At 39.8% G+C, this 25680-nt stretch overlaps 1 protein-coding gene across 6 annotated transcripts in view; it reads right to left on the minus strand.

Moving 5' to 3' along the window:
* The window catches only part of KMT2E (lysine methyltransferase 2E (inactive)), a 128837-nt gene that overhangs the window by 75798 nt on the left and 27359 nt on the right, over positions 1-25680 (minus strand). For 5 of the 6 annotated variants that reach the window (XM_067564489.1, XM_067564486.1, XM_067564488.1 and 2 more), the window contains 4 exons: positions 21852-21966; positions 20879-21108; positions 15639-15719; positions 11989-12047 (listed from right to left, as the gene is read on the minus strand). In XM_067564489.1, the coding sequence (XP_067420590.1) occupies positions 11989-12047; positions 15639-15719; positions 20879-21108; positions 21852-21966 (485 nt within the window). Of the gene's footprint in view, positions 1-11988; positions 12048-14398; positions 14505-15638; positions 15720-20878; positions 21109-21851; positions 21967-25680 lie in introns of those variants that run through there. The other variant, XM_067564491.1, reaches the window with a different exon arrangement.

A 25680-nucleotide genomic window follows, 5' to 3' on the forward strand; every position in this document is an offset into this window, starting at 1 on the left:
TCAAGACAATCTGGGGAATTACAGACCAGTCATCTTAACTTCACTACTTGGAAAGATAATGGGGCCAATAATTAAGCAATCAATTTGCAAACAGCTAGAAGATAATAAGGTGATAAGTAACAGTCAGCATGGATTGGTCAAGAACAAATCATGTCAAACAAACCTGGATAGCTTTCTTTGACAGGGTAACAAGCCTTATGGATGAGGGGGAGCGATAGATGTGGTACAGCTTGAGTTTAGTAAGGCTTTTGACACAGTCTCGCATGACCTTCTCATAAACTAGGGAAATACAATGTAGATGAAGCTTCAAGGTGCATGCATAAAGATTGGAAAACCATTCCCAAGGGCAGTTAACAGTGGTTCACAATGAAGTTGGAAAGGTATATAGAGTGGGGTCCTGCAGGGATTAATTAATTAGTTATGTTCAATATCTTCCTCGATGTAGATAATGGCAGAGAGTACATTTATAAAGTTTGCAGATGATACCAAGATGGGAGGGATTTCAAGTGCTTTATGGAATAGGATTAAAATTCAAAATGATCTGGACAAAGTGGAGAAACAGTCTGAAGAAAATAGAATGAAATTCAACAAGGACAAATGCAAAGAATTCCACTTAAAAAAGGACCAATCTATTGCACACATACAAAATGGGAAATGACTCCTTAGGAAAAAGTGCTGCAGAAAGGGATCGGGGGGTCATAGTGGATCACAAACTAAATATGCATCAACAGTGTAATACCGTTGCAAAAAAAAAAAAAAAAAGCAAACATTCTGGGATGTACATAAGAACTAATTCTTCCACTCTACTCCACACTGATTAGGCCTCCACTGGAGTATTGTGTCCAGTTCTGGGCGCCACCTTTCAGGAGAGACATGGACAAATTGGAGAAAGTCCAGAGAAGAGGACAATGATTGAAGGTCTAGAAAACATAATCCATGACGCATCAGTGAGTTTAGTCTGGAGAAAACTGAAGGGGGACATGACAACAGTTTTCAAGTACATAAAAGGTTGTTACAAGGTGGGGGAAGAAAAATTGTTCTCAATTGCTGAGGATAGGACAAAAAAACAATGGGCTTAAATTGAAACAAGATAAACTGTTGGAGAAACAACAGGTTAAAGCAAGGGGGTTGCATTCTTAAACTGAATATTCAGTAATGGCTTTGAGGACTTTTGGCAAGGCAACTTGGCACAGGACAGAGAACAGACAAAAATGATGCATCTTTGTAAGAAGGGTTATGAGCAGGGGTTCTCCATCTTTTTCTTTCTGAACCCCATCCAACATGCAAAAAAAACCCCAACAAAACAAAACCAGGGCCCACTGGTGGGGGAAGCACACTTGGGGCTTGAGCCCCACATATGGTTACCATGTTTCAGGTTCCCCAAAAGAAGACACTGCCAAAAAGGGGAGGAGGCTGCCCCAAACTCCCCCATGCATTCCGGGGTCCTCCCAAATTCCTCCCTCCAGTGCGCCCAAACCCCTCACTGCACCCCTAATCCCAACTATACTCCCTCATGGACCTAGCCCCTTGCACTCCCCCTCTGCCCTCCTTTTCCCCCCAGGCACTCCGTGGAACCTGTCTCTTACCTCCAGCAGCTCCACATAGCTCCTCCCCAGGAAACAGCCACATAGTCCTTTCCCCTTCTGCCCTTCCCACCAGCCCTGAAGCACGGGGAGCAGAGCCTCTGCTGTGAAGCGAAGCCCCAGCCAGAGTTACTACCCAGAGAAGGGTTTCAAGGTCTGGCAGAATGAGCTGTGCTGTGCTGGGGAGCTGTATGGGTGGGATGTGGCAGCTGCGAGGGAATGAATCAATGGGGCGCAAAGACAGCTCTTCTGAGATGCCTTTCCTCCTCAATTGAAGTCTTAAGTAACTAAGGACAAACCCACCCCAGCAGCAGACTTCCAGTTAGTTCAGAGGGAGCCAATAAAGCAGATGATCTAAGGCTGGCTGTCACACCATAGAAAATCAGAGAGGAAAAGAATCAGTAGACAGCAACAATGTTAACCTTAGGCTTCAGGAAAACTGCAAGAAAAAACAGGGTGTATCTGGAGAAAATATAGCATACAATTTAAGTGCTCAAGATGAAAGAATGAAGACAATTTAAATAGTATTCCCCTTCAGTATTAACATGGGCTAAAGTAAGGTGAAAAAAAAGCAAAGATTTACATAAGAATGGCCAAACTGGGTCAGACCAATGGTCCATCTAGCCCAGTATCCAGTCTTCTGACAGTGGCCAATGCCAGGTGCTTCAGAAGGAACGATCAGAACAAGGCAATTATTGAGTGATCCATTCTGTCATTCCTCCCTCGCAGACAGTAAGAGGCTTAGGACACCAGAGCACGGGGCTGATGCCCATTGATGGACCTATCCCCCATTAACTTATCTAATTCTTTTTTGAACCCAGTTATACTTTTAACCTTCACAACATCCTCTGGTAACAAGTTCCACAGGTTGACTGTGTGTTGTATGAAGTAGTACTTCCTTATATTTGTTTTAAACCTGCTACCTATTAATTTCATTGGATGACCCTTGGTTCTTGAGTTATGTGAAGGAGTAAACACTCCTTTATTCATTTTCTCCACACCATTCATGTTTTTATACACTTCTATCATATCCCCGTTTATTCAGCTCCTTTCCAAGCTGAGAAGCCCCAGTTTTTTTAATCTCTTCTCATACAGAAGCTGTTCCATACCTCTAACCAATTTTGTTGCCCTTTTCTGTACCTTCTCCAATTCTAATGTATCTTTTTAAAGAGGGTCAACCAGAACTGCATGCAGTATTCAAAGCGTGGCTATACCATGTGATACAGTGACACGATATTTTCTGTCTTATTATCTATCCCCTCCCTAATGGTTCCTAACAGTCTCTCAGCATTTTTGACTGCCATTGCACATGGAGCAGATGTTTTCAGAGAATTATCCATTATGACTCCAAGATCTCTTTCTTGAGTGGTAACAGCTAATTTAGATCCCATCATTTCATATGTATAGTTGGGATTATGTTTTCCAATGTGAACTACTTTGTATTTATTAGCAATGAATTTCATCTGCCATTTTATTGCCCAGTCACCCAGTTTTGTGAGATCCCTTTGTAACTCTTCAGAGTCTGATTTGAACTTAACTATCTTGAATAATTTTGTATCTTCTGCAAATTTTGCCACCTCACCGTTTACCCCTTTCCAGATCATTTATGAATATGTTGAACAACACTGGTCCCAGTAGAGATCCGTGGGAGGCCCCACTATTTACCTCTCTGTATTCTGAAAACTGACCATTTATTCATGCCCTTTGTTTCCTGTCATTTACCCAGTTACTTATCCATAAGAGAACTTTTCCTCTTATCCCATGCTTAAGAGCCTTTGGTGAGGGACCTTTTCAAAGGCTTCCTGAAAGTCTAAGTACACTATATCTACTGCATCACCGTTGTCCACATCCTTGTTGACATCCTTAAAAAATTATAATAGATTGGTGAGGTATGATTTCACTTTACAAAAGCAGTGTTGACTCTTCAACAAATCGTGTTCACCTATGTGTCTGGTAATTCTGTTCTTTAGTATAGTTTCCACCAATTTGCCTGATACTGAAATTAGGCTTACTAGCTTGTAATTGCCAAGATTGCCTCTGGAGCCTTTTTAAAAATTGGCATTAAATTAGCTATCCTCCAGTCATCTTGTACAGAAACTGATTTCAATAATAGGTTACGTACCTTAGTTAATAATTCTGCAATTTCACATTTGAGTTCCTTCAGAACTCTTTGGTAAATAGCATCTGGTCCTGGGAATTTATTACTGTTTAAATTTATCAATTTATTCCAAAACCTCCTCTATTGATATCTCAATCTGGGACATTTCCTCACCTGTTACCTAAAAAGAATAGCGCACGTGTGGGTCTGTCTCTCACATCCTCTGCAGGGAAGACCGACTTAAAGAATTAATTTAGCTTCTCAGCAATGGTTTAGTCTTCCTAGAATGCTCTTTAGCACCTCGATCAGCCAGTGGCCCTACTGATTGTTTGGCAGGCTTCCTGTTTCTGATGCACTTAATTTTTTGCAGTGAATTTGTGTGTCTTTTGCTAGTTGCTTTTCAAGTCCTTTTTTGGACTGCCTAATTATACTTTTACATTTTATTTGCCATATTATTATGCTCCTTTCTATTTTCCTCAATAAGTTTTGACTTCCAGCTTTTAAAAGGATGCCTTTTTGCCTCCAACTGCTTCTTTTACTCTGTTGTTTAGCTCTGGTGGCACTTTTTAAAAAAAAATCTTTTTACTATGTGTTTTAATTTGGGGTACACATTTAATTTGAGCATCCAGTATGGTGTTTTTAAAAAGTTTCCATGCAGTTTGGAGGCATTTCACTCTTGTGACTATACCTTTTAATTTCAGTTTAACTAGCTTCCTCATTGTTGTGTAGTTCCCCTTTTTGAAGTTAAATATTATGAGAGTGGGCTTCTTTGGTATTTTCCCTTCCACAAGGATGTTAAATTTAATTAAATTATGATCACTATTACCAAGCGGTTCAGCTATATTCACCTCTTGGCCCGATCCTGTGCTCCACTTAGGACTAAATCAAGAATTGCCTCTTCCCTTCTGGGTTCAGGACTAGTTGCTCCAAGAAGCAAACATTAGTCTTGCCATAAGTGCAGGAGGCTGGATTAGATGACCTCACATGGTCCCTTTCAGTCCTACGATTCTCTGATTAATGGAGTCTAGAAACTTCATCTCAGCATCCTGTCCTGAGGTGACATGTACCTTATACTCTGTTGTCATTAGAACTTTGGTGTCCTTTGGTCATAGAATTCCCACTCTTTCCAGTTATTCAACATTTTTTTTTATTAAGCTTTATCGAGACAGTAGTCTCCTTCATCCTGAAGCTTCAGGTTTTTGGTTGTTTTTTTTTTACTATCTTCCTCATCTTTTTTATTATTTGCTAATTTTCCTTTTTGTAATAGTGTTTTTGTTGTTTTGTCATTTGTTGATCACTTAACTGTACATACTGGATTTGTATTATGTTATGAAGGTATATATTATTTTGGGATATGATATTTTTCCTAAGCAGGAGTGATAATATTGTTGTAAGAACTCAGCTATTTTTCCACTTCTTCTGAATTCTTACTTAAAATGCATGTTATTCTGGTTGCTTTTAGTTAAGGTCAGCATTTGCTTTATTCTGTGGAAGTTCTAGGATTCAACTAGCAGCAAAAGTGAACAATGATTAATAATTGTATTTGCAAGAATAGTCCTTATTTTTTCTACTGTTTGTCCTAAGTTTTAACTATTTTAATACAAAGAATAAATAGTTACTTTATCATTCTTTGAGCATATCACCAGAAAAGTAATTGAGTTATTAAATATCTCCAAACATTACACGGCAAGGATATTTTCATGTTTTTTGTCACTCTTTTGTGGGTGAATTCCATTTGTTAATGTTGATTAATGCTAAGGTTCCTTATGTATCATGCAGTGAGTCCAGCATGGCTGAAACAAATTTGCATTGTATGTGACCTGTTCCTGGAAATAATCTGACCAAATGTATTTGACATGCATTGGCCTTGATGCTGTACTATTGTGAAATTTAACAAATAGTCATATTTGAGATAACATTTAGTAGTTCTTTTTTGAGGTTGAGCTTGTTCTCCTTTGCTATTTCTGTATCTCTGGCCCAATCTTAAGAGATGGGAATGAAAAAAAAAAGTATATAATTTAGACGCTTCAGCTAGTTTTTGACTGATGGATGAGTCATGTCTGTTTTGAAGTGGGGCAAATGGAAAATCACAGCAGTGTAGGGGAGGAGGATGTTATGGAATGAGGTGCAGCACAGAACTTGAAGTTCAGGCATAGGGATCACTAAAGTGGCCTTAAGCCACCCTTTGAACCCTCCTGATTCTGGGCTGCTCCACAAGCCACAGAGAGGAATTCTCAAGAAGTTCTGCCTCCATCAGATAGAACAGCAGCAGCTGCAGGCTTCTTTGGCTGAGAAATGATCCAATCTCTTTGTTGTTTTTTGTATATATGTACCTTCTGGTTCTTTCTTATTCCTTTGTTTTTCAGCCTTGTTCTGTTTCTCTCTGTTCTTCCTCAGCACTTCCCAACCTGTACTCCTGTTCTTGTGCAGTTTAAAATGTTAGAGGCTTTGAAGAGCCCCTTTGTGTGTAGATGTTGCTCCCAATATGAGGAAAGGATTTCTAGCTGTCTTCAGGGAGATGTCTTGTTGCAACATTTCTGGGTTTTACCTACAGCTGTTGGTAGAGTCTGGCTTTCACCACCACCCTTGTGTTGCCCACCCTTCAGCCCCCTCAAAAAAATGGTACTTTTGTGTTACATTATAAGTAGAAGACCAATCATGGTATTTCTGACATGGAGTGAGAGCTGGGCAGTAAGAAAGGCAGAGAATTCATGTATGGAATAAGTTCCTTGCCCCATAATCTTTGGCACAATTTTGGTTCTGCCCTAATACCTTTAAATATATTTCTGGCTCTTTGGAAAAGAGGCTGGTGGTGTTGTCAAGCCCAATTCTGTGCTGACAATCAGGATCCTGGATCATCTGCAGAATTTTTAAGTACTCTCTTGCTTTTTGAAGGACTCAAATACTTACCCATTCCCCTCTGAAAACCTTCTAGGACACGGACACAAATATTTATTTCCTAATCCCAACTCATCCTTGTAAAGGGGAAGAAAGATAAACCTAAAACATCTAAGAAATATAGAAGAGCCTCTAAGGAAAAGTACTGCTCATCTTCTGACAACTCTTTCTGAAAGGAGAGCAATTTGTTAGATTCCCTATGGAATTAGAAACAGATAGAGGAAAGAACACCAAAATTAGTGCTACACTGGAATTTATTTTCCATTATACATCTGTCAGGAAATTGGTTATGTCTGAATGAGAAATTCCACTAGAAGGGGATGTTCTGTTGACTTCAAAAGTCTGTGACATCCCTAGCTAAGGACTTCATTCTCTAAAAGTATTTTTTCCTCAATAACTAAACTGTAGGACAGTCTCATTCAGAAGAAACTGATATCTGTTGCAGCTTTCCCTTTCTGCCATCTCATTCTCCATAGTGACAGTTACATGGGCTCATGATCTTGAAAAGATCTCTAGAGAATAATGGATCAGGTTGATATTCTGAAAAATTACTGTAGCTTCACTTTTTTTTGTGAATGGAACCTCATTTGATGTGAACCAGTTTTATCAGCTGCATTGAATGCAGTATCTTGTAGGTGGCTCTGGATGAAGACCAGGAAGGCTGATGGATGTGTGAAGCAGCAGTTTTACTCCCAAAAGTACTCAGGAGGAGAACTATTGGGAGACCCAATAGATAGAGTGGCATAATCCAATGAAAAAAATTGTAACAGCCAGCCCTGAAACAAGTGAAGAGATGCAAAACTTTTTACAGAATAAGACCTCCTTTTCATGCTTGCTGCCCAAGACAGGAATGAAGGGCCTCCTCTTCTTCCTATGAGAAATTCTGGACTAAAAGAGAGAGACGCCAAGAAGCTGTTCTTTATCCTATCCCCTATTCCAGGCCTCGTTTTATTATTTATTTGTGTTACTGTATTGCATCCAAATCAAGTGTGGTAGTCCACTGTATTTTCCATTGTATATATCCCATCACAAATCTCAGAAGGTCATGAGATCTGCTCTGGACAGTCTTCCTCAGATTAGTGCTATGAAGAGGTATCTAAATTGGAGAAATTCTTTGGAATATAGTCCTATTTTCCATGTAGTTCCAAAACTAAATAGCAAAGTGAAAGAGCTGTTTCAGACTAGAAATGTATCAACAAGTTTGAGGTGGAGATACAAAATGTTTGGTTCTGCTAGCTATCAACTATGATGACATCCTGCACAGACAGGTACATATATTGATATTCTGATCACTCACTGTACCTCTGTTTCTGCTTTTTATATAGAATTATTACATTCAGCATTAGCATAAAAGCTTACATCACATAATAGCAGAAAACCAGCATTTGTATACAAGCACTTAGAAAATTTGTCACTTTTTAGAAGTCTAAATACTAAGATAGGTGAACTTGAGTGCATGGTATTAAATGAGTACATTGAATATAATAGTCATCAGAAATTTGGTGGGATGATAATAATTAGTCACTAATATCAGGGTACAAAATACATAGGAATGACAGAGTAGGTTGTGCTGGTGGGGGAGTGGCACTATATGTGAAAGAAAGCATAGTGTCAAATATAGTAAAAAATCTTAAATTAATCAAACTATATCATAGAATCTCTATGGATAGAAATTCATGCTTGAATAATAAGAGTATACCAGTAGGAATATGCTACTGACCACCTCATTAGGATGGTGGTGGTTATTGTGAAATGCTGTAGATTTGTGAGACATAAGTATAGAAAACTCAATAATAATAGTAATAGGGGATTTAAACTATTCCCATATAAGGTAATAAGGTAATATTCCCAGAATGGTAGGGAGAAAAATACGGGGTATATTAATAGAAGGATGAAGATACAGATCCCTCTTTGAAATTTCATGGTAAAATACAAATTTTGGTGTAAAAGTAATTTGATATACTATTTCTTTTCATCAAAGATGATAATTTTTATGGTAATACCAAGTAGAAGGCTATAAAGTTCTCTCAACACCAGTGTAGCATATATGCTATAGACTAACACAAACTCTACACTGAATGACTAAGTAGTTTTTGCTTCCTCAATAAAGTCCTCAGTGCAGTACAATCAAAATTTGGATAATTAATTTTTAAAAAACTGTATTAATAATTGTCATATAGATATGTCACATACATTAAAGTTAAGCACTGGAACAAATTGCCTAGGGAGGTTGTGAAATCTCCATCATTGTAGATTTTTAAGAGCAGGTTAGACAAACACTTGTCAGGGATAATCTAGATAATACTTAGTCCTGCCATGAGTGCAGGGGACTGGACTAGATTGCCTCTCGAGGACCCTTCCAGTCCTACAATTCTATGATTCTATATATAAATGAAATATAAAATAATGGAGATTACTTAGCTGTAACTAGAGGTCCTCTATGATGTATGGTCCCTACCTGTATTCCACACATGGGTATGCATGCACACCAGCACCTGTGTTAGGAGATTTTTAGTAAATAGCATCTACTGGTCCACATGCAGTTGTTCTCCTTGCACTCCAAATGGAAGGTATAAGGGGCAGCAAGCCACTCTAGTTCCTTTTCCTACCAAAAATCCAGTCATGATCCACAGCAGATCAAAACAGATAGGGACCACACATGTCTAAGAACCTACAGCTACAGGTAAGGCAGGGGAGCCCAGTCGAACAGCTGATTGCTTGACAGTCCGCAGGGGAGCCCCACAGAATAGTTGATTGGCTACCAGCCCCCACCCTCATCTCAAAGGGAAGCAGCTTCAAAACCTATGTATGAGCTGCAAATAGCTGCTTTCCTACCTTTGAGATCTGCATCCAATCCATCATCCACAAAAAATAATCTGCTATAACCTGGATAACTGCAAATTTGCAGGGCTCTAGTAACAGAAACTCGATCAAACACCCAGAGTGAATAATTGCCTGTACCCACTTGTCTGTTATTGCCCTCAATTACGTGCAAAGTGGGTAAGGTAAAATAGCCACCAAAAATCTGGGAGGTAGAATAGTAAGCCGTCAAGACAGAAACATGGATCTCAAAAGTCCTGTCAAAAGAAAATCTTCAGCTGTGAGTTGGGGTGAGGTGTGTCAGTAGATGTCGAGGATGCCATGTACCTCACTCTCTGTACCCTCCGTCATTTGCACAATGGTTTGTCAGAGCACTGATGACAAAACAGTTTAGGGGGGTGGTCTTGTTCTGTACCGTTTCTAATGCTCTCTCTTTGGGCAGATGTATAGATATCCAGAAAGAGAAATATTGTTTAAGTCTTTAAGAGAATGAAGAAACTTATCAGTCTTTTCATTAAAATAGTTAACTGAATCAGAGGTCAGGTCTTAATTGTACTTTGTACCTCGCTAGGGAAACCTAAGGACTGCAGCCAGGATCCTCTCCTCATAACTGTAGTAGCCATCCCTCTGGAAGCAGTATCAGCGGCATCTACTGCCTGAAGAGATGTTTTGGGCACCAATTTACCTTCATCAATTAAGTTATGGGAATTGGATTCTATCCACCTAAGGGAGTTTGTCTTTGAAGTCTAACAACTTTACATAATTGGTGAGATCGTATTTTGCTAACACGGCCTGGAAGTTAGCAATTCTGAACAGGAGACATCTCTAGGAGAAAGCTTTTCTCCCTAGGAGGTCGAGGTATCCTTGTCCATGGGTGTTATCTTGGGGGTGTTGCAGCATCGATCTGTCTATGGCTGCTTGTATCACTAGGGAGTTCAGTGCTAGATGTCAGAACAAAAACTCCTTTAGGTTGAATTAAATAGTGCTTCTCAGTCTTCTTTGGAGTGGGGCCGCAGGAGGCAGGAGTGTACCACACTACTCTGGCTGGGTCCATCATGGCCTCATTGATTGAGAAGACCACTCTACTGAGACCTGAGGATTCTAATATGTCTAACAGCTTATGTTGAGACTCGAACCTCTTCAAGCTGAATGTGGAGCTCAGACACCACTCTTTGTAATAGCTCCTGATAGTGCCTGAGATCATCAGGTGGAGATGGTGAAGATAGGGTGACTGCCTAATCTAGGGAAGACAATAAAATAGCTGCCAGATGTGGCTCCACTTCCTCCTTCTCATACTCCGATAATGCCTGTTGGTGTCAGGTAGGAGAGAGTAGATAAGATTCATGCATGAATCTGGGATGCTTAGATTAAGGATCCCACTAATGCCAGTACAAGGAGTCAACTGGTTGGGGAAGGCACCACTGCACTGGGAACTATCAGTCCCTTGGAAAATCATATCTGGGTGGACAACAGAATCCCAATTTCCTGGAGCTTCTCTCCGGGCTTGCCTCCTTACGTAGGAACAGAGGCTCATCTGGGGCCTCCAATATACCCAATGAGAAGGTTGGTTCTCAATTAACCAGCACAACCATTGGAACCACTGGATGGATACTCCAGTCTGCAGATGGAAGATTATCTTACTCTGGTGTAATGTCTCTAAATAAGATTGGACCCAAGAGAAGAGGGACATAAGGGAGAGCGAAAAGGTCCTCCAAGGAGATGTAGGTCTCAGGCCACTCTGTGACGCAGGGTGAATTGATGGTTGAGGCTGTCAGATTCAATTTTTCCAGGGTCACAGTGGATGTTGGATCCCTCTGGGGTCACATTGGTACCAGCGCAGAGTCTCGTGTGGATGTTGAAGATAAAGGCGGTGGACATCTTTTTTCGGGTTTATACATTAGAACAAAGATCGGAACTGACAGAGCCTTACTCCGGCACGCTGCATTTTCCTACTGCGGAGGTTTACCCAGGCTTAAGTCCTTAGGACAGTGCGTGAGGACTAACTAAGCTATACTAAGTACTAAAAGTTATAAATCTAAGAGTGGAAATCTAAAATACTAATTATTTAAAATATATGTATTTACACCAAATAATGAGGGGAGAAGCTGTGGACACAGAAAATTGACTGAGAGCACGCAGTGGTAAGAAGGAACTGGAGAGGTGTCAGTCTGCACTGCCACTTATACTCTCGATTTGGAGCACAGGGAGAAATGTGCACGTGCAGCCCAACGGACACCACTTACTAAAAATCTCCAAACTCAAGTGCATGGTGTGCGTACATACCCATGTATGGAACACGAATACACGAACACACACGAGAATCACTTGAAGAAGAAACTTGTTTCTTACAGAGTTTCATAAACTGACTAATAAATATATAAAATAAAAATGTGCTTTGTTTCATAAAATAAAATATGGTTAAAATATTTCATTCTATTCCAGATTTTATAACCAAGAATGTTAGTTACAACACAACTGCAAGGCTGCAAATTGAATAACTATAAAAAATATTCTCAGGATCTTTACAGTTAATTAATACACTCAGTATATATGACAACTTTTAATAAGTTTATTTTTATTTTTACTCACCTGACATATTTTCCCTTTTTCTTCGCTGCAGCAGCACTGCCCTTTCTTTATCTAAACTCCTGCATAAAAAAAAAGTTTTTTCAAAACAGTTTAGTCAACCCTTCAGAACATTAAGTGGTTGAACCTAGGTACAAAATGGAGCCAAATATTAAACACTTTAAAACAGTCAATTACAGTAATCAGTACACACACTTTTTATTCTGAAGTGATCAGTTAGTAAGTGGATGTAAGTCTGATACATAAAAATGTGTGGTTCACTGTTCCATTCTTCAATGATATGATCTGTGTGTAATAGCATCCCCAACTGCCATTCTCATCTAACTCACTTGAGAAGGTAGCAAATGTTGTACCCATATTTTAAAAAGAGGTTCTAAATTGATCCATGGAATTACAAACTAGGAAGTCTTGTATCGTTAAATGGGAAATTGGTCAAAAGAGTTATTAAAAATGGAATAAAAAAACACCTGGAACATCATAATGTGATAGTGTTCAATCAGCACAGTTTTGGCAAAGGAAAATCATGTCTCACTGATCAGAATTCTTTAAACATGTCAATAAAGTTGTGGAGAAAATAAATGTCAAGTGGTTTTCCTTAGACTTTCAAAAGAACTTTTGACAAGGTCCCTCAAAAGAAACTAAAAATTAAGATGCAAAGGAGGTCAAAAGAGTGTAATACAAAAAAGAAGCACAAATTCTTAAATATTTCAAAAATGCCACATCTAGTTTTCCATGGTTTTGCTGAAGAACCACCAGGTCTAACTGCATGTTTAAGCTCTACCATTTAACTAAGGGGGTGGAGGTCTTGAATCTTAGAACCTCAAAGTTACAAACTGACAGGTCAACCACACACCTCATTTGGAACTAAAGTACGCAATCATACAGCAGCAGAGACCAAAAAAAACCCAAAAAACCCACTACCAAATACAGTACAGTACTGTGTTAAATGTAAACTTAATAAACGTAAAAATAATAAAGGGAAAGGAAGATTTGTCTTCTGCACAATAAAGTTTCAAAGCTGTATTAAGACAATGTTCAATAGTAAACTTCTCAAAGAACAACCATAACATTTTGTTCAGCATTACAAACAACTTCCATTGCCGAGGTGTTCAAAACTCTGAAGTTCTATTATACTTTTATTTAAAATTTTAGTCAGTCAATCAAGAAAGTTGAATAGATGTTTAAAAAAATTTTGAACGGTCTCAAAATATTCCTGTCTCTCTTCTGTTTTTATTATCTTGACTTTTGTGATACAGCTTCCCTAATTTTCCAGTCATCATGAACACTTCAGGCTAGATTCACAAGCGATGCCTATGTCCAACATTTAGGTGTCAATGGCATTCACAAAACCACTGCTCAGCTGCTGCCTAACTGTGGGTGCGTATAGTCCCTAGATGGATGAGTTATCACCAATGAAGTCCTCAAGATGCCTAAACTTCAGCAGCTGGGCTTGCACAAAGCCACCTAAGTGCTGACACCATACAGCAGCTTGGTGCTTAATTCATGCCTAAACTCTAGTGGGATTCACAAAACTAGGTGTTCCCTTGCCTATCTTACCTTTGGGGCCCAATCCACTAGACGCACTGAGGACAAGGTTATCCCAAACACAAGACAGAGGTGGTGCTGATGCCCCCATTTAATTCAATAGTGGTTACAGCACTCACTCAGGATGCATGAGACTCAGGTTCAAATTCCAACCCTATCTGATGCGAAGCAGGGACTTGAACCCAGGTCTCTCACCTCCTTGGTGACTGCCCTAATCACTTAGCTAAGGGGTATTTTGCAAAGAGTCTCTCAATCTCTCACGCTGAAGTTGTAGAAAATACTTGAACATTCACTGTAAGCAGACTGGAACCTGGGTCTCCCAACTCCCAGATGAGTCCCTAACCACTGAGATACAGAGTCACTCTCACTGCTCTCTGGGCCAAGACAGACAGACAGGTGTCTAATTTGCATTTGTGAATTCTGCTAGATACAGGTCACTTAAAAGTTAAGTGCTGCAATAATACCCACTGCAGGACCTAAATTTCCCTTGTAAATTTAGTCTTTCCAACCTAGAAAGGATTCAAATTTCTAATGTAATAATTCCCCCCCCCCCCCCCCCCAAAAAAAAACACAACAAAAACCCATACCCCACATTCAGGCGTAACCCTTATCCTCCCCCCTTTTTTAAAAAAACTCAGATCAATTTAATACATCAAAGGAGAAAAACAAAGCATGATTTCTTCCCCCACTTCCATCAATCTTTTGTGAGGAACTTTGAAAAACCTTTTGCAAGCTCAAATAAATTAGATTTACTATTTCTCCTCCTCTTATAAATCTTTTTGGGGTGACATGGTTTTCTTTTTACAAAAGCTAAGCAGATTTGCACCTATCTAGCACGTTTATTTCACGGTTTCCTCAACCAACATACTTGGATTGAAATAGGGCTCATTGTTCTTTAATCCGCATGTCACAGGGTGAGCTGCATCTTTAAGAAGGTTGGTCAGCTATACCTGTGCCATGAACAGCTTGCCATCCTAGATGGAGGAAATGAGAAAAGTCACGTGACAGGGGAACATATGGCTAAGAGCAGGTCTTCTAGGAAAATAAGAGATGCTCCTGGTTGTCAGAGATGGGGAGCAGAACAGAGAGGAGCCCCAGGGTGAGCCACCTTGGGAACCAGTGTTTTAGAAAAAAGCAGGAGGTAGTCAGGAATGCTGGGAGTATAGGAAGAGACCAGCTGAGGCTACAGTGGAAGAAAGCCTAGTTGTTTAAGGCTCTGAGAGTGGATAAGCTGCCAACCTGTGAAGGGATGCAGCAACCTCTGCTAAAAAGGTGTGGACTGAATGGATGTGCCCCTTAGTGAGGTGATGAAGCAGTCCCTGTGAAAAAGGGGAGAACAGAGAAATTGATCAGCACTCAAGAGATATTACAGCTAAGTTCAGGGGAAGGGCAGTAATAGAAGAGAGACCCTCAGGAAGGAATGACAGTGCTCAGCTTACAATGGGGCAGAAGACACTTTCTGTTGTTTGCGCTTGCTATCATAGGAAGGGTGGACTTTTCATGACTTGGCTGGAGGACTACATCACTTTAGCAGCAAAACCATGATGGGAGAACCATGGGGGAAACTGAGACAATAGGTCCCTATTATACCCCTGTATCATCCTCAGTAAAGGTAGTTCTAACATTTGCTACCCTCCAACTAATTAATAAAATTTCATTTTAGGTTTATGCCATACAGTCTTAGTAACTTGCTGCCCTTTAATTTAATCAACCTTTCCAGCATCTCCTCTTAAAACCTCAGTTAGATAATGTCTGATCTTTACTACCTGAAAAGAGAAGGTATTTTCCTACTACATTCTCTGTAGTGAAGACTGAAGCAAAGAAATAACAATGGATGAGGCATCTAATTAGTCGTTTTATTTCCAGAAGATCCAGCAACAGACCCAATTCTTTTTCAAGCTTTCTGCTTAATATTTATAGAATTTTATTGTTATTGTGTTTGGTACGCTTCTTTATAACTTGAAAACCTGCTTGGTACTTTGTGATAGACTCACTTTCAATAAAATTGACATATTTCCCAGGCAACTTTTATTCATTTTATATTCTCTAAATATTCTAGTTAGAGTTTAAATTTGTATCCACGCCATTATTTGCCATTTGCTACTCACCTAGGTTGACAACGTTCACACAGATATATATCAGGAATATGTTGCCTGTCGATCCCCATGCAGTCAATGTGCTGCCAAACACTGAAAAAAATAAAAATTCCATGTATATAGTCTTCCGAAATGAATGGTTTTAAGACTGACACTTCTATAGTGACCGTGACACACTGGACATGTTCAGGCAAAAACAGTTACTTACTGTAGCTGTGGTTCTTCAAAATGTGATACAAACATAGCTTCCACTTAGGTGACTCATGAGCAGTACCCACCCCAGGAAGAAGGGCTCAGAGCCTACCTAAACAAGGATTGCAGGACTGCCCTACCAAAACTTGCATCCACCTTGAAAGATGAGGTAAAAGACACAATGGTTCATAAATGTATAGATGGATGACCAGGTAGCAGTTCTGAAAATGTCCAGTATCGAGATGTCAATAAGGAAAAACTAGTGACTTTGATTGTGCTCTCATAGAATAAGTTCGCACCTGCTGAGGAGACATAGCTGAAGCTATTTCATATGCAATCTTTATACATCATGTTATCCATTTAGAGACAGTCAGTGAAGGGACCGCTTGACCCTTCATATGATCTGCATATGACACAAACAGGCAAGGTGAAGCACGAAATGGTTTAGTCCTGTCCAGAGAGAAGGCTAGACGTCGCCTTCGGAGATGAATGTGGCTTATGAGAGAATACTGGTAAACATACCAACTGGTTCAAATGAAATTGAGAAACCACTTTACACAAAAATTTTGAGTATTGCTGTAAAGTCACTTTGCCCTTAGAGAACTGTATATAAGAAAGCCCTGCCATCAAAGTCTGCAACTCAAACACTTCTTCTGAATATTTTTGCTACCAGAAACACAGTTTTCACCAATAAAAGTGGAAAGAGAAGAAATGCCATGGGCTTGAAAGGAGGTCCCATTAGAGCTTCTAGGACCACGTTAAGGTCCAAAGAAGAACCGACTCTCAAACTGGAGGATAGAAATAAAAGTCCTTTAAAGAATCTTGTTACCATGGTATTGGAGAAGACTGATCTTCCCTGAATAGGGGGATGAACTGATGATATCACTGCCAGATGCGCTTTCAATGGAGTTAAGCACAAGTTGTAGAATCATAGAACATTACGGTTGGGAGGGACCTCAGGAGGTCATCTAGTTGGGACCAACCCCGACTAAATCATCGCAACCAGGGCTTAAAAACATATAAGGATGGAGATTCCACCACCTTCCTAGATAACCAATTCCAGTGCTTCACCACACTCCTAGTGAAAACGTTTTTCTTAATATCCAACCTAGACCTCCCCCACTTCAACTTAAGACCATTGCTCCTCATTCTGTCATCTGCTACCACTGAGAACAGCTTAGCTCCATCTTCCCGGAACCCCCTTTCAGGTAGTTAAAGGCCGCTATCAAATCCCCCCTCATTCTTCTCTTTTGCAAACAAACAAGCCCAGTTTCCTTAGACTCTCCTCATAAGTCCTGTGCTCCAGCCCCCTAATCATTTTTGTTGCCCTCCGCTGGACTCTCTCCAACTTGTCTACATCCTTTTTGTAGTGGGGGGCTCAAAACTGGACACAATACTCTAAATGCGGCCTTACTAATGCTGAATAGAGGGGAATAATCACTTCCCGTGACCTGCTGGCAATGCTCCTCCTAATGCAGCCCAATATGCCATTAGCCTTCTTGGCAATAAGGGCACACTGTTGACTCATACCCAGCTTCTTGTCCACTGTAAGCCCAAGGTCCTTTTCTGCACAACTGCTGCCTAGCCAGTCTGTAGCACTCATGCGATTCTTCCATCCTAAATGCAGGACTCTGCACTTGTCCTTGCTGAACCTCATCAGATTTCTTTTGGCCCAATCTTTTAATTTGTCTAGGTTATTCTGTAGCCAATTTCCTACCCTCCAGCCTATCTACCACTCCCCCCAGCTTAGTGTCATCCACAAACTTGCTGAGGGTGAAATCCACTCCATTCTCTAGAACACTAATGAAGATGTTGAACAAAACTGGTCCTAGCACCAACCCCTGGAACACTCCACTTGTTACCAGCAGCCAACTAGAAAACGAGCTGTTGATCACTACCCATTGAACCTGATGATCTAGCCAGCTTTCTATCCACTTTATAATCCATTCATCCAACTCATACTTCTTAACTTGCTGGCAAGAATACTGTGGGAGACCGTATAAAAAAGCTTTGCTAAAGTCAATATATATCATGTCCACCACTTTCCCCACATCCACAGAGCCAGTCATCTCATCACAGAAGGCAATCAGGTTGGTCAGGTGTGACTTGCCCTTGGTGAATCCATGCTGACTGTTCCTGATCACCATCCTCTCTTCCAAATGCCTCAACATGGATTCCTGCTCCATGATTTTTTCCAGTAATTGAGGTGAGGCTGACGTGAAGCCAGTGTTGGTTGAATTCCCTCAGCATCAATGACCAATGATCATACCAAAAACCATTTTACCAAATAGTCCATTCTTGTAGAGTTCTTTCTACTTTTGAGTAGGACCTGTTGAACAGCCACCAACTGCACTTCTTCCTCATTTTAGCCACAGCACAGCCACACCATGAGATGCAGGGAGCTGAACATAGGTGCAATGTGGGACCGTGATTCTGTGGCAGTAGGTTGGGATAGAGAACAACAGGTATGGGGAAGTTGAACTGACAACACAAGAAGGTTGGAAAATCAATACTGCCTCAGCCACACCACAGCAATGACAATGAGCTTAGCCCGATCTGCCTTCAATTTGAGGTTGACCTATGGGATGACTGGGAGTGAGGGAAAAGTGCACAGGAAAGCCAAGTGCCAGTTGAAATGGAAAGGATCCATCAAGGGAACCTAACTAAGGCCCCCTTGACAGTTTCTGTTGTCCCTCACAGCAAACAGGTTGATAGTCAGAATGCCCCAAGATGCAAAGATGACCCAGAAGATATCTGTCTTCAGAGACCACTTGTGACTCAGGGAGAAATTCCTACTGAGATGGTCTGAGAGATGATGCTGGAACCCAAGTAAGTGGTTGGCTATTGGAGTAATGCTCTCCTCAATGCAGAACTGCCATAACCTGACTGCCTGTTGGCAGAGCATCCTGGAGTGTGCTCCCCCTTGCTTGTTCACATAATACAGCATGGTGCTATTAAAAGTAGGTACGTGAACCACTGAGCCCCTGATATAGTCCAGAAAAGCGTGACATGAATGGTATATGGCCCGAAGCTCCACCATATTGCCATGCAGTGAGGACTCCTGTTCCGAACACAGACCTTGAAATTTCAGAGACCCCAGATGTGCACCCCATCAGTGATAAACCCGGTTGGCAAGAGCTGGGTGAAGGGAACGCCCTGGCAAATGTTCTCTGGACCACATCTACCATTGTAAGGAGTCCATGACCAGTTAAGGAAGATAGAACAATCTGTCCTGGAGGTGAAGAGTCAGACGGTAAAACCTTCCTGAGCCACATTTGAAGAGGGAGAAGGTGCAACCTTGCAAACTGTACCATCTGTGTGCAAATAGCCACGTGGCTGAACAGCCTCAGGTACATCTGAACTGTCATGGAAGGCTGAGACTGCAGACTGAGGCAAAAAGTGGTGAATCACCTGAAAACAGCTGGTCAACAGATACACACACAAACTCTTAGAGTCTATTAAGGCTATAATGAACTCAATTTTCTGAGTGGGAACCAAAGCTGATTTCCCAGTGTTTAGGATGAGACCCAGATGGTCGAGCAAGCGCAGTGCAGTGTCAATGTAAGAAAGAGCTTCCTCTCTGGACCTGCCCCTCAGTAACCAGTCGTCCAGTACAGGAAGATGTGGATTCCTTTCTTCCTGAGATACGCTATCACAATGACCATTCACAGAGTCTGTTCACTGAATGATCTGCAAAGTAAACACCACTCCTTGATGTAGGCTTCATCTAGGTACAGCAAGCACCACTGCTGGGGATCACTTCCCCAAACGACAGACAATATTTAAACCCTGGTGAGGGCATTACCAGGGAAATACTTAAACTACTGCTAAATAACACTAAATCTAACTAACACTATACTAAGGGTACTAATTAACTATATATAACTAGAAAAGCCACTAAAATAAGATGGACTATGAGATGAAAATGACACAGAGTTCTGATTCCAACCATGGGTGGTAAGAAGGAACTGTGGATGGTCTGGGTAGTGCTGCCTCATGTAGCCAGGAGAGGAGCTATAGCCATAAGGAGGAGCGTCACCCCCTATGGGTACTGCCTGGCAAAATTCTCCAGCTCGGGTGCGCTGGGCACGCACACATCTAAGTAGAATACACAGCTGCATCTACCGCAGAAAGCATATTTCCAAAGTCAGTTGCTATAAGGCTTGTGCTGTCCCTAAAGCAACACACAAATTGCTTTCTTTGTACTATGCCCTGCCCACCCTCGATCCCACTACCTGACTATTTATTTTACATTCCACTGATCCCTCTGCATTTCCAGCCCAATAGTGGTTTCTTGATTCTCATTGCTCCTTCAGCCACATTCCTCCTCTAGAAAATGCTCCTCCTTCATCACTTTGAATATTTAAGAAGCGTGTTATTACGACTGACAGAGGGTAAGACATTTCAATGAAACCAAGTGAATGTTGCAGCAGACAACAGTCTTTAGTAAATTCATTAGTCCATCTCAGCAGGGCTTAATTGCAATGTTCTCATAACAACATGATTCTTTATAAATTGTTCTTATAACATCTCCTTGTAAAGTGCTGCATGTAATATTCACTGCTAGTAAAAATGTTTAATTTTAATCAACCTAAATACTGTACACTAAAACTAATGTGCTTGTGCAAAATTATGATCATAATGTGCAAATATTTTGCATGAAATATGATAAAAGCATCACCCAGAACATGAAAGTATGCCTTCCAAAGGACTAGATTGAATTTAATGGATAACAGGAATAGCCTGCAAAAAGCTCCACTCCTGACAGAAAAGTGGACTCCTAAATATTTACAGTAAAGAGACTAGACACAAAATAGCTGATCGGAATAAAGTGTGAAACGCTTTCCCTCTTTGAACGTCTATTTTTCCAGTTAAACACAGTTACTTGGCCTATAATGGACTTGGAAGAGCCTCTGTGTTGATGGAGGTTCACCTACCCTAAAACTGAACATAAATCTAAAGTAATTAGTCATTTTAAAACTGCTTACTATTACAGTTTGATTAAAAAACAAAAACATGTAAATATGAATTAACATCTTAATTCATATAAAATATTTTACCTGCATTTGTCACAACAGATCATGTATCCATCATCATGGGTAAAACCACAAATGCACCTGGTAATATCAGTTCCATAGCTTCCATCCTCTGATGTGCTGATGGTAGTAGCACTAGAAGTTTCATCAAAATTGGGAGTGGTAAATATGCCTACTTCGTTTTTGCTGATAAGAACTGATGGAGGAGGAGATGCTGGAGGCGTTGGAGGAGGACGAGCACCATAGTTATGGTCCTGGATGATTTTTTGAAAAACCCACACAGTTATCTTGACATGGATCTGCACAGTAACCAATATTCATTTTCAAACTCCTCAGAAGGACTCCCATACCCGTTTTTGTTTGGAAGGCAGGTTTCTAAATTCATAGCCAGAATGAAAACGTTCAAAAACAAGATCCCAAAGTTATACCTCCTAAATCTACATTTAGACACCTACATAATGCCTACATTTAAAAAATGCTGTAATTCCAGAAGCTCCCATTGAACTTTTAAAATTAAGACCAGTTATGCAGGTGCCTAGATATCTAAATCCACATTTAACTTTACACAAACAAGCAAAGGGAGCTAAAGCAGCTTGAAAAATAAATAAGTCTCTTTATGTACCAATATCTATCAAAATCGTTCTGGAAGCACTACTTGCAAGAGCTAGATTTTATTACTTGTGCCTCAACAGCAGTATTGCACATTGCCTATATAGGCTCTGTATACACCCACTCAAACGTTCATTTGAGCAAAGCAATGTTTAGTCAACAGAAAAGAAAAAAACGGAATGGAAAGTTTTTAAGATTCAGCGTATTACAAACAAGTAAAAGAGCATTTAACAGAACTCTAAAAACTATGGTTTCTTTTTCGTATATCTGGCTTGTAAGTGATCCCCTCTGCACCCTACATACACAATATGGCATTTTAAATGTGCCTCAGAACTATTTGATTAAAAAAGTTGGACCCTCACACAAATACTCAAAGTTTTAAACTTACCGCATAAGGCAAACCAATGTAACTGTGAGAGTGATGAGAACTGCTGGTATATAATTGGTGTGGATAACTGTTTGATTTTTCAACTACCACAGGGCTAGCTTCCACAGATTCTGGTCTGAAAAGCAAGACGTGCACCATTACACACAATATTTCATATTTATTTGCTTTTACCTCTATTTTCTCATTTTATAAATGCAAAGTATTTAGATTTTGTTCCTGTTAGAAAGTAAAAAGACACATTTTTATAGGAAGTGCCCCCAAAGAAAGCATAAAATACAAACCACCGAGAAATAAGTTTCTAGAATGTCACATATATAGCTCACATGGATATTTGAGATATGAGATCTTATAATAGGCAGTGGCCCCAAGTAAATGCTGCAGCAGTTCAGACACCCTGAGCATAACTTGGTTTATCCTTAGATCAGGCTATGCAACATCACATAATTGTATAAAGTGACTGCAAGAAGTACATTAGCATCATTTATAACAACAGAAGCAACAAAGGACAATACATATGAAGCTGTAGAAGTCTATCAATATATTCATATCACCTGCAATTTCATTAAGTTCCATAATAACATCTAGTGATAACATCAATGCATTGCCAATAACCTACTAAACAGATAGGGCTGTGGTGCCAGTCAGGTTCTACTGCAGTTTCTGGTTGGGAAGGAAAGAACATGCACACAGATAATCAAAAACTAAGGCTGTTGATATTCAAAAATAAAAATTGGAAGAAAAATAAAAAGGGGATACTGGAAAAAACTACAAAAAAAGAGAAAAGAAGGTAGAAAGCAGGGTGGATAAAAATCCATGATTTTTTTTTTTTTAAATAAATCAGATTTTTTTTATTTAAATCGAATTTTTTTGATTTTTTAGAAATCAATAAAATACTAAATTTCTCATTTAAAAAATAATAGCTACAATTAAATCTCATCACAAACATGCTAAACCTACACTTACAATCTCATAAAAATGAATTAATGGCTCTAGTCTGTCCAGCCTAACTACCAGCTCTTGCTTCTTGAAAGTTCTGGGCTTTCAGTTTGTTTCTCAGCAGACTAAAGTCACAGGTGCCAAGACAGACACAGGCTGGATAGGATTGTTGTTGTTCTGTGCTTATGCGGTGGTGGAACTGGGCCAAGCAAGGCAGAGGAATTAGTTAAGACAGAGACACAAAGGATGGAGGCAGGGTAGAAAGGAACAGTAGAGTGGACCGGAAAGAAAAAGGGAAGACATTATTCAGTACACACACAGCTTCCTGTATTCCCCCACACTTTTGCCACAGAAAAACTATCCTGGCTTCTGGGCATAAGACAGACCCTGTCTGGGAATATTTTGAAGAAATTCCTTCCCTGGGTAAAAAAGGAAAAAGTGTCAAGTGTAAGCACTGCAAGAAAGAGATACAGGGTCTAAATCACTGAGAGAGAAAGAGTAAGAAAGAAAAACAAAACAAACCATTTATCACAGAATAATGGACTCTTTCTACTAGATAAATGCTGAGACTTGAAAAATGTGTTAAGGGAGCATACAAACACTTCCTAGGCAGAAGATATTTACTTTGTGACATACAGTCTATTACAATAATTTTCTAGTCACTGACTGGCTTTTCATTTTGGGACAGGGGTGAGAAAAGAGGTTCAGTAAAGAAACAGCAGGGTCAGCAGTGGTTCGCAACCTATTCCATATGATGTAACAGAAGCACATTTTTGGGGCATCCCTCCCATCTAGGGAGGTTACAACTCCTCAGGTTTATGAACCCATGATAGAAAGAAAAATTTGAAGAGGTATGTCAGATTCTCCACTACCCTCACAATGCCATATTAATGGTACAGTGTTTTCTGGTTGATGTTATTAAGTACTACTGCAATGGAAATAATACTAATCCTGAAGATTTGACCACTCAAAGCTTTGATGCACCAGGAGTGGACATTTGCTCAGTACAGCTCAGCTAAATTTCCAGAATTTCCAGCCACCTTCATATCCTTCTCTCCCAATTCAAGAAAGTGTCATCCATCCTTTAAGGTGTTTCCTAGCAGAATATTTTTAATACTTTTTGAAAGTGAAAGGAGGTAGCATGTCTACCGTTTTCCATTAAATAGTACATTTTCCCCTGGGATTATTTGTAACTTGTTTGTTTTCCCTAGTAACTCAAGAGCTATTTGATCTAATAGGCAATCTGAGTACCAAAACTCCCTAGGATAAAAAGGTTTTAATATGTAGTTTGCATTTCAATAACACTAAAGTCTATTACAGAAGCTTTCCTTTGTTAGGTATCATTATTGTGAGCCACACAAATAAAAATGTCAAGTTCTTAAATGTGAAAAACCTCAAGGAAAGATACTGATATTAGTATGTACTTAATCAAAAGTGCTGAAAAGTCTAATCACCAAAATTTCCTGCTCTATCTTACAATATCTATCCTGAAGGTGGCAGTCTGTGCATTTCACACAATCAAACTGGAGTCCAGAAAGTAACAGGACTTCGCAAGTGATTTAGAGTGATCTCTCTAAATTCAGACAATAAACTCCACTTTTCCTAAGCTGTTGGCTACCTATTCCAGTTCTTTAGGGATAATTGGTGGACTTGGCTCCCATAATATGACTGTCCCTGATAACAAGCACCCATATATTCACATAAAACAGTGGAAAGTATCAACTACCAAAACATGAAATTTAAAAACCAAAGAAAACATTCAAGAGTTATTGCTACCCATTTTAATACTAGAACAGGCTCAGGCTGTGACTATTTCTATGGATTTAAACTGGATAACTCACATGTTTAAAATTCAGCATGTATAAAAATGACTGGAGGATCAGGGCTTAAGTTTCACACAGGACAGAACAAGAGAGGGTGATACAGTATGGAGAGGATGCAATGTGCAAAGTCAAGAATCACATCAATGAAGTTACCCAATAAAGAGTATATACTTCTTGAAGGTTCAGTTAATTTTTTAAACATACTGGATCTCAAGGACTCTCTTATTGTAGGTATCTTGCAAAAAACAAATTGTCAAAAAAAACAGGGTCAAAAGAATGTATGTCTTGGCATTTCTCACTTGTGTCCTTGATATCAAATGCATTCCAACTCCAAAAAGATATGTGCTTGAAGCATTAGATTTAGAAATCTTTCGAACAGGCCTCATTCTGTAGCTTCACAGCCCCATATATCTGTCCTGACACACAAACACAATACTAAAAAAAACCTGCCACTGGGGTTTACAACCAATAGAATCATCTTATTTTTACTGGTTACTTTCCTAGTGCTTTGGGACATTCAAACTTCGTAACTGAAACTTCTTGTAATGTTGTCTGTCTATATATACACAGCATGAAATATACTATCACAGGGTGGCTAGCCTTTTAAGGAGGGCTGGGCTCAACCTCACCTGTGTTTCATAAGCAACCTCCTCATCTGAGAATGGTCAAGTGATTATAAAATCCACCAAGTAGCTCAGCTGAAAGGAGAGCTACAGAAAGCAAATGGTCTCCTGGTGCAGGCCCTGGAGCAGGGGGAAAAGATGCAAGGAAAATGCTTGCAGATTGCTGGGTTTATGTGTGAAACCCTATGTTGAACCAATTTATTGAGTTTGCTGAATAAACTGTAACACAGAAGGAAGGGCTTGTGAAGACTATGACCTTCCTGGGCTATGGAAAAAGACTTTAAAAACAAAAACACCCTCCCCCCCCCAACAAATTAACACTCACCATTATACCTTAAATCATGGTTTTAATTATTTAAGTAGGATACTGACCAAATTATTCTTCTGAATGACGTACACAAATCTCCTTGGGTGAGGTCATGTACATGTAGGTGGTCTACCAGCTGA

Source organism: Emydura macquarii, unplaced genomic scaffold, assembly GCF_026122565.2.
Source record: "Emydura macquarii macquarii isolate MOO-44397 ecotype Brisbane River unplaced genomic scaffold, CSIRO-AGI_Emac_v2 contig_2636, whole genome shotgun sequence".
NCBI classification, from domain to species: Eukaryota; Metazoa; Chordata; order Testudines; family Chelidae; genus Emydura; species Emydura macquarii.